The sequence below is a fragment of the Phodopus roborovskii genome, unplaced genomic scaffold (assembly GCF_943737965.1).
Source record: "Phodopus roborovskii unplaced genomic scaffold, PHOROB, whole genome shotgun sequence".
NCBI classification, from domain to species: Eukaryota; Metazoa; Chordata; class Mammalia; order Rodentia; family Cricetidae; genus Phodopus; species Phodopus roborovskii.
In genome coordinates, this window is record NW_026125770.1 from 310,682 (window position 1) to 323,024 (window position 12,343).

General features: G+C 39.9%; 1 protein-coding gene across 1 annotated transcript in view; it reads left to right on the top strand.

Annotated features, from left to right (window-relative positions):
• The first annotated feature begins 1,511 nt into the window (after window positions 1-1,511).
• Window positions 1,512-12,343, top strand: part of LOC127217639 (E3 ubiquitin-protein ligase MSL2-like) — a 127,326-nt gene continuing 116,494 nt past the window's right edge. The window contains 2 exon segments of the mRNA XM_051178624.1: window positions 1,512-3,144; window positions 3,147-3,188. Coding sequence (XP_051034581.1) covers window positions 1,512-3,144; window positions 3,147-3,188 — 1,675 coding nt within the window.

Sequence of the window (12,343 nt, forward strand, 5' to 3'; positions counted from 1 at the left end):
GATGGTATGCATGGGCTAATGTGTTTATAGGGTTTTCTAAATGGACTGTCAAAGTGCACTATTAATGGCAAAAGGCTACATTATCGGGCAGGGGAATAAGAGTTGTGAGGTGTGTTGCACATGGCATGGGCCAGTCGGTAGCTCCAGGAGGGCATGGAGGGGGCTTTTAGAGACAAATCAGGTGAAAGGGGAAGCAGATGGAAAGGAAGATGGAGGGGTGGGGGGAGCGATTGAAAGCATGCTTTGCCCATGCTAGCTAGGGCTAGCCACATCAGAGTCTCAAGGATGACAGTGTCTCTGCCCCTTGACATAATGATCTCAAGGCAACGAGATATGGGGAGGCCCCCTGGGACCCTGGGCCCTGTACCACAGTGCACTACAGGGACAGCCCAAGTGAAGTGACAATGTGCCTTCTAACCAATCCACCAAAACCCATACAACCTAGGAGAGAGAGAATTTGAGAGCTCCTGGGGAAGGGGCAGAGAGAGCGTGAGGCTTGCACTAAGCATGCTCTGTTCTAGGATACCAGACAGACCTGAAGCACTGCACCATCCACCACAACCAGAGCAGTACGTAGTAGAGCTGTGCATGAAGTGAAGGTGAGGGTGGCCAGGCCCAAGGGAGGGTACTGCAGAGGGTCTCTTTGCTGGGCTGTGGTGGTGGCCTGGAGCAGTGAACTCACCTAAGCCATGGCTCAGCAGGCAGTGGCAGTGGCAGTAGAGCTGGATGAGTCATCAGTGCGGTTCTGAAAAGATGACGGGGCTGTGAGTGGCCTGCACTTGTGATGGTGTTCCTGAGTTTGGAACCTAGGAATGAGTGGTGGAGCCACTGCTAGCTGGGCCTGTTTTGTGCCCACTCATAGAACCTTGGGCCCGCACATTTTCTCCCAGGTCTCCCTTTTGGGCAGGGGCCTCTTTCCTCCTGCTTGAGGCACAGAATGGACCCCATATATAGCATTGCAAGATTACAGCAGCCACACCCACCACTGCCTAAGCTCTTGGCACTCAACTCCTGCATGGTAGTCCTTATCATACCACTGGCTCTTTGCAGGCACTGCAATGGAGTAAGGGCCCCTGGCTGGAGATATGGGTATTCACCTGGAACCCATCAGGTCCATACTGATGCTCTGCAGCTCCATCCAGAGGTAAATCTGCTGCCAGATATGCTGCTCAAGCCCAGGCCACCAGGTAGCTACAGGGCTAAACCAAGTGCCATTCCAGGCCAGATCATACAATGTGGCCACCTTGGTTGAACTTGAAAGCTGGTTGCTCACTAGTTTCCTCTCTCTTTGGTCTGCAGGACTAAGGGACAGAGGAGGGGCACCGAGGCCCCATGTGTAGGAGGAAGCTTTAGCTTTGCACACTCGCATGGATTTTAGTTGCTTCTTTGGCCAGTGGTTTGGCTCAGATTTCTCCTAATAGTTGTAAACTCGCCATTGTTCCCTGGCTGCTCAGAAACTTGCATCCGGATTTTTTTTTCAACTGAGAGCCATTGGTGTTCAAGTTTTGGCAATGAACCCTGTGAATGCTACTGCTCTCTACATTTCCGCCAGCCGCCTAGTGCTCAACCATGACCCTGGAGACCCCAAGGCATTTCAAGAGATTATCAGTATCCTGCCTTACTTGCGACAGTCCCTCTCTTGCTGTGTTTGTGGACATTTGCTACAAGATCCTATTGCACCCACCAAATCCACCTGTCAACACAATGTCTGCAAAACTTGTAAAGGCAAGAAAATGATGATGAAATCTTCATGTAGCTGGTGCATAGACTATGAGCACTTTGAGGAAAACAAGCAGTTAAGCATCCTAGTAAACTGCTACAAGAAACTATGTGAATATATAACCCAGACAAGACTGGCACAGGACATAAGAGAAGCAGTTGACTGTTCTTCTGATATTTTAGCTTTACTCAATGAAGGATCATTGTTTTGTGAGGACACAGAGAAACCTTCAGACTCATCCTTCACTCTGTGTTTGACACATTCCCCTTTACCTTCAACCTTATAACCCACAGCAGATCCCCATGCTAATTTATCTCCAAAGTCTGAAAGCACCCTCAGCATTGCTATTGACAGTTCTGTTGTCAATGGTTTGCCTAATTACAAAGGACTTTCAATAGATAGATTTGGTATAAATATCTCCTCACCCGAACATCCAAATATGATTGACATGTGTAATACTGTTGATATAAAAACTGAGGACCTGTCTGAGAGCCTGTCACCTGTCTGTGACATGGTAACCACTGATTTGTGCTCCACAGTTATTGATATCTGGAGTTTGAGTGAAGAGACAAAACCTGGTGACTCTTTTTTGCTGAGTGATGAGGAAGTAATCCGCAGTTTGGAGACTGTTTCAAATACAGAAGTTAGATGTCCTAATTTGTATACAAATTTGGAAGCCACTGTATCCAATGAAACTTTTTTGAAGCTTTCTTGCAAGTCTCTTAACCATAATATTTTTATGTCTACCAGCCCTACACCTCATGTGTTAGCAAGTACAGCAGCAACTCCAAAGGTAGCAAAGTTGAATCGAAAAAGAACCAGATCTGAAATTGACAGTGAAAAAGTTCAGCCACTTCCAATTTCTACCATTATCAGAGGCACAACACTTGGGGCTTCTGCTCTTGTGATGGTGAAGCATGAAAGGAAAATCATCCTTCAACTTATAGCTACAGTTTCCAATGGAGGCATAACAACCAAGACCACCAAAAGTGTACTTTTATCTACTAAAAGCATGAAAAATAGTCATGAACATGGATCCTAGAAATCCCACTCTAAACCCAAGCCAGGTATTCTTAAAAAAGACAAGGCAGGAAAGGCAAAGATTCTTAGTCATCATGTCATGCCAGGAAGTCCTACCATGACTGTGTACAAAAAGCCTCAGGGAAAGAAAGGATGTAAATGTGGGCATGATATGCAAAATCCAAGTAATTTTACATGCAGCAGACAGTGCTGCCATTGTTACTCTAACCAGAGAGCCTGCGTACATTGCAGATGTTGTGTCTGTCAGAACTCCTACATGGCCAATGGGGAGAAGAAGCTGGAGGCATTTGCTGTGCCAGCAAAGGCCTTGGAGCAGAGCAGACTCACATTGGGCGTTAATGTGACCAGCAATGCTGTGCGCAACACAAGTACCAGTACCAGTGTACCAATGTCACAGGGACCCCAGTAATGACATTTGATGGGAGATGCCATTATGTAAATATGTTTCTCATACTGGTTAATGAATAAAGCACTGTTGGCCAATAGGGAAGGAAGATAGGAGGGACTAGGAGACAAGGAGGATAGAAGAAGTAGGAAGGAGGAGTCAAGATGGAGAGTCTGGAGAGAACAGAACCGCAGTTCCTCTGCTCTTGGTAAGACGACATGGAAATACATAGAAATGGGTTAACACTTAAGACAGAGCTAGCTGATAAGTAACTAGTAACTGGCCAACAACATAATATCAAATACCGAGTCTCAGTGTGTTAATTGGGGCTGGTGCGGCTGCAGGACAAGACTGGCAGCAGGAGAAAAAAAAACACACTCCTTACGTATGGTGCCCATTTAAAATTTAACAAAAGCTTAAAAAGGTTTTAGAACAGAGACAAGCAAGGTTTTTTGGTAGCAGTGTTTTTCTCGGTTGGACTCTGCTTTGTGAGAGACAATTAGATATTTGCGCGGCTCCTTTAAGGGACGGTTCCTGACTCAGCAAAAGCTGCAAAAAACTGCATGGCTTTATAGAATCACAGCTAACAATGTATTGGTGTGTATGAGAGATGGCAATGGCAGCGACCACATCTCCAAGCCGGCAGCATGCTTGCTGAATGGCAGTGCAGACCAAGGCCGTGGGCACAACTTTCAGTGCTGGCGGTAAAAACACCTGCCGCCATCTTTGGTAAACCACAGCAAGAACAAATATCACTTTCATTTCAGCAATATTGTTGTTTACCAGATAAAAGACTCATGGCCAGAAAAATATAAACATTTACAGTAAAGACAAAATCATATTAAGAAAAACCTCTAAAGGTTTTCATTGTGTTTTAAAATATACATAGACATAGTGAAAAAATTAAATGGTTTTAAAAAGACAAAGAGGAACTGGGTGTGGTGGCACACAACTTTAATCCCAGAATTTGAGAGACAGAGGCAAGCAGATCTCTTGTGATTTCAAAGTAAACCTGGTATGCAGAGTAAATTCCAGGACAGATAAGAGTTACATAGAGAAACCCTTTCTCAAAAAATAAAATGTAAAACAAACAGAGTAATAATAAAGCCACGTAAAGATGAAAAGCTCAGAGAGAATCTGGTTACTATATGGTGTTATATTGTCTTTGTATCTTTTGACTGCTTAGGAAATAACAACTGTTAAAACAAATGGTGCTGGATCAATCCAATTTATATATTTTAAAAATGCGTTGACTCAAAAATTTAAGTTCAAGTACAAGTTACTGGGGAAAAGGATTTCTATTTTTGTTTCCACAGAAAATGAAAAGCTGTGGATTCCTTCCAGACTAATGTGGTTTGAGCAAGCCAGACCCCCTGAAACAGCGTACCAGGTGATCCTTCATTTAAAACAGCTTGAACAAGCCAGCCTTGCAGACTACAGCCAGGATTTCTGTGTCTTCTTAGGATCCCTATGACAGTGCCCCCTATCAGCAGGAAGTAGTTTGGAAAGAACAACGCCCAAATTCCAAAATATTGTTTATAAATGTTTGTTTTCATTTTAATGGGGTTGGTCATAAATGGTTAATGATCACAACCAATATGTCTTTAAAGGCAAAAAGGGGATTATGGTATAGATATGATTACTTTGCTTTGGAATGTATTTTCATTTATTGATACAAATTTAAGGTCAATTTTGTGATATGTATATTTCTCCTCTTGTTTAGGTATTGTGTTTATATAGCTCATTTATAAATGTAATGTATAATGTATGTATAATGTATTACAGATTATAAATAATTTCCTAGGATAGTCAAAGCTTAGAGTTAAGTTAGTTAGGTTTTTCAAGATACACAGAGATGTATTTGAGAGAGATAGGAATTCTTCAAACCTTTCAAAGACCTGCAGAATATGGCATTTAAAATGGTTTAGGGTTAAAGGCAAGCACCACCACAACCTGGATCCTAAAACAGACTTTAGCATTACAAAGTTACTGCCATTTTTAAGTTCTTTCAGGGTCAGATTAAAACTGACACTTTGAAGAATTTAAGTAGTAATAAGAAACAGCAAGTAAGGCCAGGAATACCATTAAAGTTTTCAACAGAAAAATTAGTATAATAATTATTTAATAGTACATGAGTAATAATAAACAGAGGTTCACAATTCACTGACAGTACTTGGAGTATTGGTCCAGAACATGAGGAATAGAGGAAAGGCTGAAAAAAGAAAAGATAAAACTTGGGGAAGGGACATCTTGCTTATCCTTTGTTATATTCTTAGTAAGCTTCTTATGAGGAATAGATTCCTGTTCCCTCCTTTTGGGGGTAGATGGAAGAAATGGGAGGCTTTTAGGAATTCAGTAGGAGTTATCTTTCAATGTGACCAGCTCATGAGCAGCCTACTCAAGCATTGCATCAAGAGGAGAAAACAGTTCATCTGGGGAACTTCAGTGATTAAGCCCACAGTGCCCTTGGGACCGATAACCCCAGCTCCATGTGGTGGGAGTAGTAGTGTGCACAGGACATGAAGCAACCTTGACATGAACCACAAATGCCCTGGATTCAGACAATTGCATTCTCTCCAAAGCATCTTCATTATGTTAAAGGAGGGGATCTATTTCATTCTCAATACCTGAGGGTCGAAGTCTAGGTCGCCAGGCTGATAATGGCTGTACTATGTTCATTTGTGGGTTTGAGAAAGAGCTATGTTCCTTCTTTGTGAGTCAGGACCTAAACACATGTCTTGCTTGCTCAGTCAACCCCTCAACAAAACAGTGTTTACCTTTTCCAACAGTTCTCCTCTGGGCTCATCTTGCCCTTCTGACTGAACTATGATTTTCTCTAGAAGAAAACTTGACCATCTGGCAGACCACTCCAATAATTCCCCCATAAGCAGCCTGAGAGTGACCTCTTCTATGATATGAGGATGGGCCAAGGGGCTGTTTGTAAATCAGGAGTTTCTCCTTTGACATGATTTGCAGCCAAACTCCTACAGAGACATATGCAGATACAAAAAGAGATAATTGTTACATGGCTTAACATTGTGTTTAGGTCAACTGCATTTGCTTTTTACCTGGTTGTCACAGGCACTTAAAATCAAGAAAGAGAAGCAGGATCCAGATGACAAACAAGATAGTAGCTTTTTCCCCTCCTAGAAAGCTGGATGATGGCTCTAAGAATGTAGGAGTTTTATCCCTGAAACTCAGAGCAAGTGCTTCGAAAATGCATAGTAATGAAAACAGTAGACTTCCTAGAAGGTTTACTATTTGGAGAGAAATGAAACTAGGAAGTTTGTATTTGTGAGCAATATTGTTAGTCAACACATGTTCAATAGCAGGTTAAAATCAAAAGAAAGCAAAAACTAACTGCATTATTCGAGGTTCTCTGCATGAACAAGGATGGTAGGATGAATCGCTCCATGAATGTAATGCATGGATTTATTATAATGTCTCATAGGCTGTGGTTCAGGTAGTGCAAAAATGGCTGCCTAACAATGGGCATCTGAAGACTACAGCAGTTGTTTAGTTCATCATGGTACATGTCTTAGCTGGTCATCATTATACTCTTAAAGTCCAAAGGAGAAAGCTCTAAAGCTTGTAAAGTAATAAACTTGGTAGCGGTAGCTAGAGCAAGCAGCAACAGAAGGAGAGCCTCCTCCTTCAATACCCTTTATACATGCAGAATACCACCAGATGGTACAACTCATATTAAGGTGAATCTGATTCTTCCTTATGTGTTTTGTTTTATTATTGTATTTAATTTTTGATTGCTGACAGCCTCCTTAGTTCTGATATTAAACATGTGCACTGCCATCAAGTAGTTAAAGATGGATCTCATCATTTAATTCCACATAAAGCTTCCCTGAGTGGCTTTGACAGTTCTGTAACACATTCTGCCTTTCTGAAATCCTATATGGGAACCCATTCCAACTTGTCATGGATACAGAGATCTCAAATAACAACTATTGTCCCTAAGATATTATTTTTCCTACTATAGGTTGTCTGGGCCTTCTTGGTGAATATCTCCTATCTAAAAGCAATATATCTGGGCATATACAGGCTTATAGACACCCTTCAGGCAGGGAATATGTGAAAGTATGCCATTCTTTAAGGCAGATAATATGTGCAGTTATGGAGTGTCTTTAGTATTAGGGGAAGCAATTCCTATTTGCTCTTTATACATATTAAAAGAACACCTCTGCCATTGCCCTACCATTGGTTGACTAATGTTTGACAAATGAATTAAATGGAGCATTCAGTATTTGTAGTGAGATAATTGCCTTGTCCCTGCCTGCAGCCCAGACCACGCCCATTGGGGGGTGGAGACAGGGCCGGATGTGACCCAGGGGAAATAATTTTGAGGAGCATACTGGGAGAGCTCTCTTCCCTGCAGCACAGGAACAGATTCCTGGGAACAGGAACCTGCTGGAGTTCATCTGTCTATGTTGTAAGTTATTTCTCCCTGAATAAACATCTACTCAGCCTATTTTCTTCTCCTGATCCTTACCAAACGTCGATATCTGGTGTCAGAAGTGGAATTCGGATTTTTACCGGACCTGGTTTTCACCAAGGCAGCAGATGCTGCTCACTTCCCACACCAACCCCGAATGGGCAGGGTTCCTTGCCTAACCAGGTGGATATACCACAGCTTGTGGGACATTTGCCTCTGCCCTACAACTTTATCTCCACAGCGGCCCTGAGAAAGCTTGCACTGCTTCTCATCTTTTACCATTTCCCCACTTTGCATTTGCAGCTGTGGCGCACATGGCACCTGCCCAGCTGGTGTGTTTCCTGCAGCCCAAAGGTGCCAGTAAGAGGCAACACCTGTTAGCGCTGGGGTCCCCGAAATTTGCACAAGGCTCCTTTCACTCATTCATTTAACAAAATTTTGCTTGCCTTAGTTTGTTAAGGGATATTCTACAGGGAACAAGATCAGAAGGATTATCTGCTGCTGGATCCTATTTGGTGGGTCTCCTCCAGGCATTACCACCACAAGTTGAGATCAACAACTAAAACCATCAAAGTTCGAGGACAGCAGAATTACACCTAAGGTAAATGCAATAGTCTTCACAATTTAAGAAGATATAATATATGAGATCATTTGTTCCATACCTAGGTTGGATAATCTTATGATGCAAGACTTTAGAAATCCTTTTACTTCATATATACAAGGAATTTTAAGAGAAGAATATCATGGTTTAAAAAATATATACTTATTTTGGTAGTAGAATGGGTATCAATGTTATGATAGTATAAATGGTTTGATATTAGTGCAAACAATAAGGAAATTTTACAAACCATAAGAGTCTTAGTAACAGGGGTTCAAAATATGGAAAACGACAATAGAGAGCTTAAAAACAAAATGCATAATATTGAAAATAAAAATGAAGAGCTCAAAATTAGAAGGGAAAATACAGAATGCTTAGAGAAAAATTCAGAATATTAGAGAGGCAAATAAAGAGCTTACAGGTAGAATACAAAACATGGAACATAAAAATGACCAACTAGAAAACAGAATTTGTTATATGTTAAATGCTTCAATAACCAAAGCAGAAACAGTGCAATGCAATAACATGCTGGCAGAAACAGCTCGTTCCTTATTGAATGAAGCTGCTAATAAGGTTAAAAAACAGGAACACCAGATGGAAAGTATAGCAGAAGCTGTTCCATGTCTGAGGATAATCAAAACCTAGCAGAAAGAACATTGTTTCTGGAAGGCTGTTTACATGCCATTCAGATAATATATTAGAATGGGAATATGTAGAATATGGAATCATTTGTAGATGGAGCAAGCAAGAGACTTATAGATTCATGAAGTCTCTAGAAAGTTATGTGGCTCAAGATCAGACACTCAAAGAAACAATGCTAAATAGATTTTAGACCTTTGAAGACTGCTGAACCCTGCCAAATCAGAGTAAGACAGGCTTCTTACCTTCCTGCTTTTGTTGTGGTCTGCCAGGTATTCTAGGCCTTAGCCAAAACTGGCTGTACCAACCTTGCTGTGAGACCTTGGGTGACTGCCTAGGTAACATGCTGTTTCAGTCCTTGCTGCACCATTTGGAAGTTGACCATCTACACTTCCTGCCTACCCTAGTATTGTTATTTTCCTTCTCAGGTCTTTCATGAGGTTGAATATTAAATTGTCACTACTATTATTCTGTCTTCCTAGTTAGATATATTACTTACTACACTTAAGCTTTCCAGCTTTGGACAGCACTATTGTAAACCCTGTTTTGTCTTTATGCTAGTACTAGATAGTTAGGTCATAAGTTTATATTTACTCAATTTTCCTTTTCTTAGAGCACACTTCTTATTCACTGTTTTGTATATAGTTTTTGTATCATGCCTAAATCTTTTCTTAGACTTAAAGGGGAACTGTAGTGAGATATTCACTTTTTTCACACCTGCGGCATAGACCAGGGCAATTGGGCTGGAGACAGAGCAGGAGTTACCTGGGGGAACTAAGTCTGAAGAGGGGGCTCTGAGATCTATATTGCTTGCAGCATATAGAATCTCAAGGGAAAGCATCACAGTAAGATTTAAATAAATAAGCAAGATGTTAACTTTAGCCACAAAACCTCTGAGTAAGAGTGATTGATAAGAGAAAAAAATAAAAATAGAAAAGGAGAGAGTTGTTTATGATAAGGATGTCTGATAAAATGAGGGAGAGAATAAAGGTAATATAAAAGGATATAGAGGTTCAAAGAAATTTTGTAAAAAGTTCAGTGAAAGATGTAAACTGTTGGTTGTGGACTCTCATATCTATAAACATAAATTTAAGATTAGTAATATGCATAAAAAATTTTGACCATACCATTCTAATTGTTTAAAAGTTCCATTTATTTCTCTAAAGAAAATTTTATGTACTTGTTAAAAAGTTCTGGAGATTGCCTCCAATATGGCAAGACCAGCCATTTGTGCAAAATACTGTTCTTGTGTGGACTGTTTGACTTTATGCTGTATGAACTGGATATGCAGAACCCACAGGAAAGTGACTGCTGTTACAACATACACTTTGCTACAAGATTCCTGCTTCATGGAAGAGTCTGCTAGACAGTCTAACCAAAAGTTAAGATGCTCATTTTTTATGATACAAAAGGCAATGCGTCCTTCATTTGGTAAGCGTAAGCTATTTAGGTAAATTGAGTCACATAGATGTTTCATATTTCCCTAAAAGGAGTTTCAAATTAATATCAGTATTTTTAAAGCTAAAATGGGCAATACAAAGTTTTCGTTTTATAAAAGCTGTTTCACCTATTATAAAATGATATGAAACACAAGATACTGGCCATCCTTATAAATTAACTGTTGGCTATAATCAAACTAAGTATTAATGATTAATAACAGGGATAAACATCACTCTGTCTCCCATACATGTTCTAAAAGTTTAAGCTTAAAACAAGTAACTCATACAAAGTTGTCTATTTAGATATACCTAGACAGACTTCTAATACTACAGAGATCTGTATAGATAAGGTATTTAAATGTTAACTAAAAAGCTGTAATAATATCAGACAAAGAATCACTGGTAATAAAAATTAACCTAGGCCTGTAAAGAAGATTATGAGGCAGCATGGATTGTTAGGACACTGACCAGGGTGCAAGATGCTCAACTACAATGACTGCTGCCAGGTAGGACCAAGCTTAGGCATTGTAGAGTCTATAGGGTATTGAAAAATTGCTTGTACCAACTTTGCCTAGACAAAATAAGGTCAGAAATTTCCATGTCCCTCTTCCATAGAGGAAAGACAAAAAAAAAAAAAAAAAAAAAAAAAAAAAAAAACAAAAAAAAAACCCTCACATTATGTCCTTGGTGAAGAACTTCTGCCCTCAATGCCATAGACAATTGATTATGGCTAGGAGTATATTGACTGGTCCCTGTCTTTTTTTTTTTTTTTTTTACTATATTGAACAGTTAATTAAATATATCCTTCTCAGATCTGATAGTATTAATGGCTGGGCTAACCATAACATTGTCAGCTTGGCAGTATTAGGCAGCCTTAATATGGCTCCTCAATAAGGATCTAAAAATATAAAGACATATATGTCGTTTTTGAACATTTATTTATTAATTATGCATACAGTGTTCAGCCTGCATATATCAATGGCATAAGTACATTCCTTCTCTTTTACAGATACCCAATATCTACTTTTTCTACAATATGGATTTCAGCTAAGATTGGTAATAGTAATATATCTGAATCTTTTATGTCCTTTTATATAACACAGTTCATATTGGCTTCAGAGGATCAAATGTCATAAAGCTTGGATCCACTTCTTACATGTTAACAGGATTGCAGATAAGTACAGCCTTCCTGAGGATGGAATTTTCTCCCCGGTCTTCCTGTTCTTCACTAAAGGTAAGGAACTAAGATTTCCAATTAAATATATACATTTTAACTTCTGTTCCCACTTTGACCATGTCTCAGCCGATTTGTGCTTCTGGCAGATGAGCATCAGTTGCTGACTACAGCCTGCTCCTCAATATTGCTCTCCCTGGACTTAAGGTGAACCACTCGAGCGGTTGTGAATCTTCAACAGGGTGTAAAAACTAATGCCTTTGATAAATGTTTGATTTTTCTTAATTCCCTTTCCTTTTGATGGTATTGCCAACATTTTAGCATACTTGCAGCTCAGAAAACACTGCAAAAGTAAGCAGGAAGTAATATAGGCATATCTCTGACACATCAGTGTTTTGATTTTCAAACACCTGTCACCTGGAGTTCTGTTGACTATAAAGCCTCCTTGAGCAGATTATTACTATTATGCCTATGGGTTTCCTCAACCTCCAAGGAAACGACTACTGACTGCAAAAGCAAAAGGTTTTTATTGCTAAAAATCAAGCCAGCTGGGACCTCACTCTGTCAGAAAAGTAAGGTAGTGGTTTAAATTTGTGAAGGGTTTTTAGCAGGGTAAACAGAAAGGGAAGTTTGAGACCACTAGTCTCATTTCACAAGGTTTCCAAGATCAGGCAGTTCATAGAGTACAAAGTTCATTTGCAAGGTCATCATGGATCTAAGTTAATAGTATCTCTCACTTGTTTATGTAAGATTGATAAGCACACCTGAAATGTTGTGGGTCTTCCTGTGTTTTTACTTCTTCTGAGAACAGGGTGTGGGCTCTGTACTCTGTAGTCAGGGATTTATCTACTGGTAGAAATTATTTTTCTGTTTATTTTTTCCTTCTTGCAATAAGCCCTAATT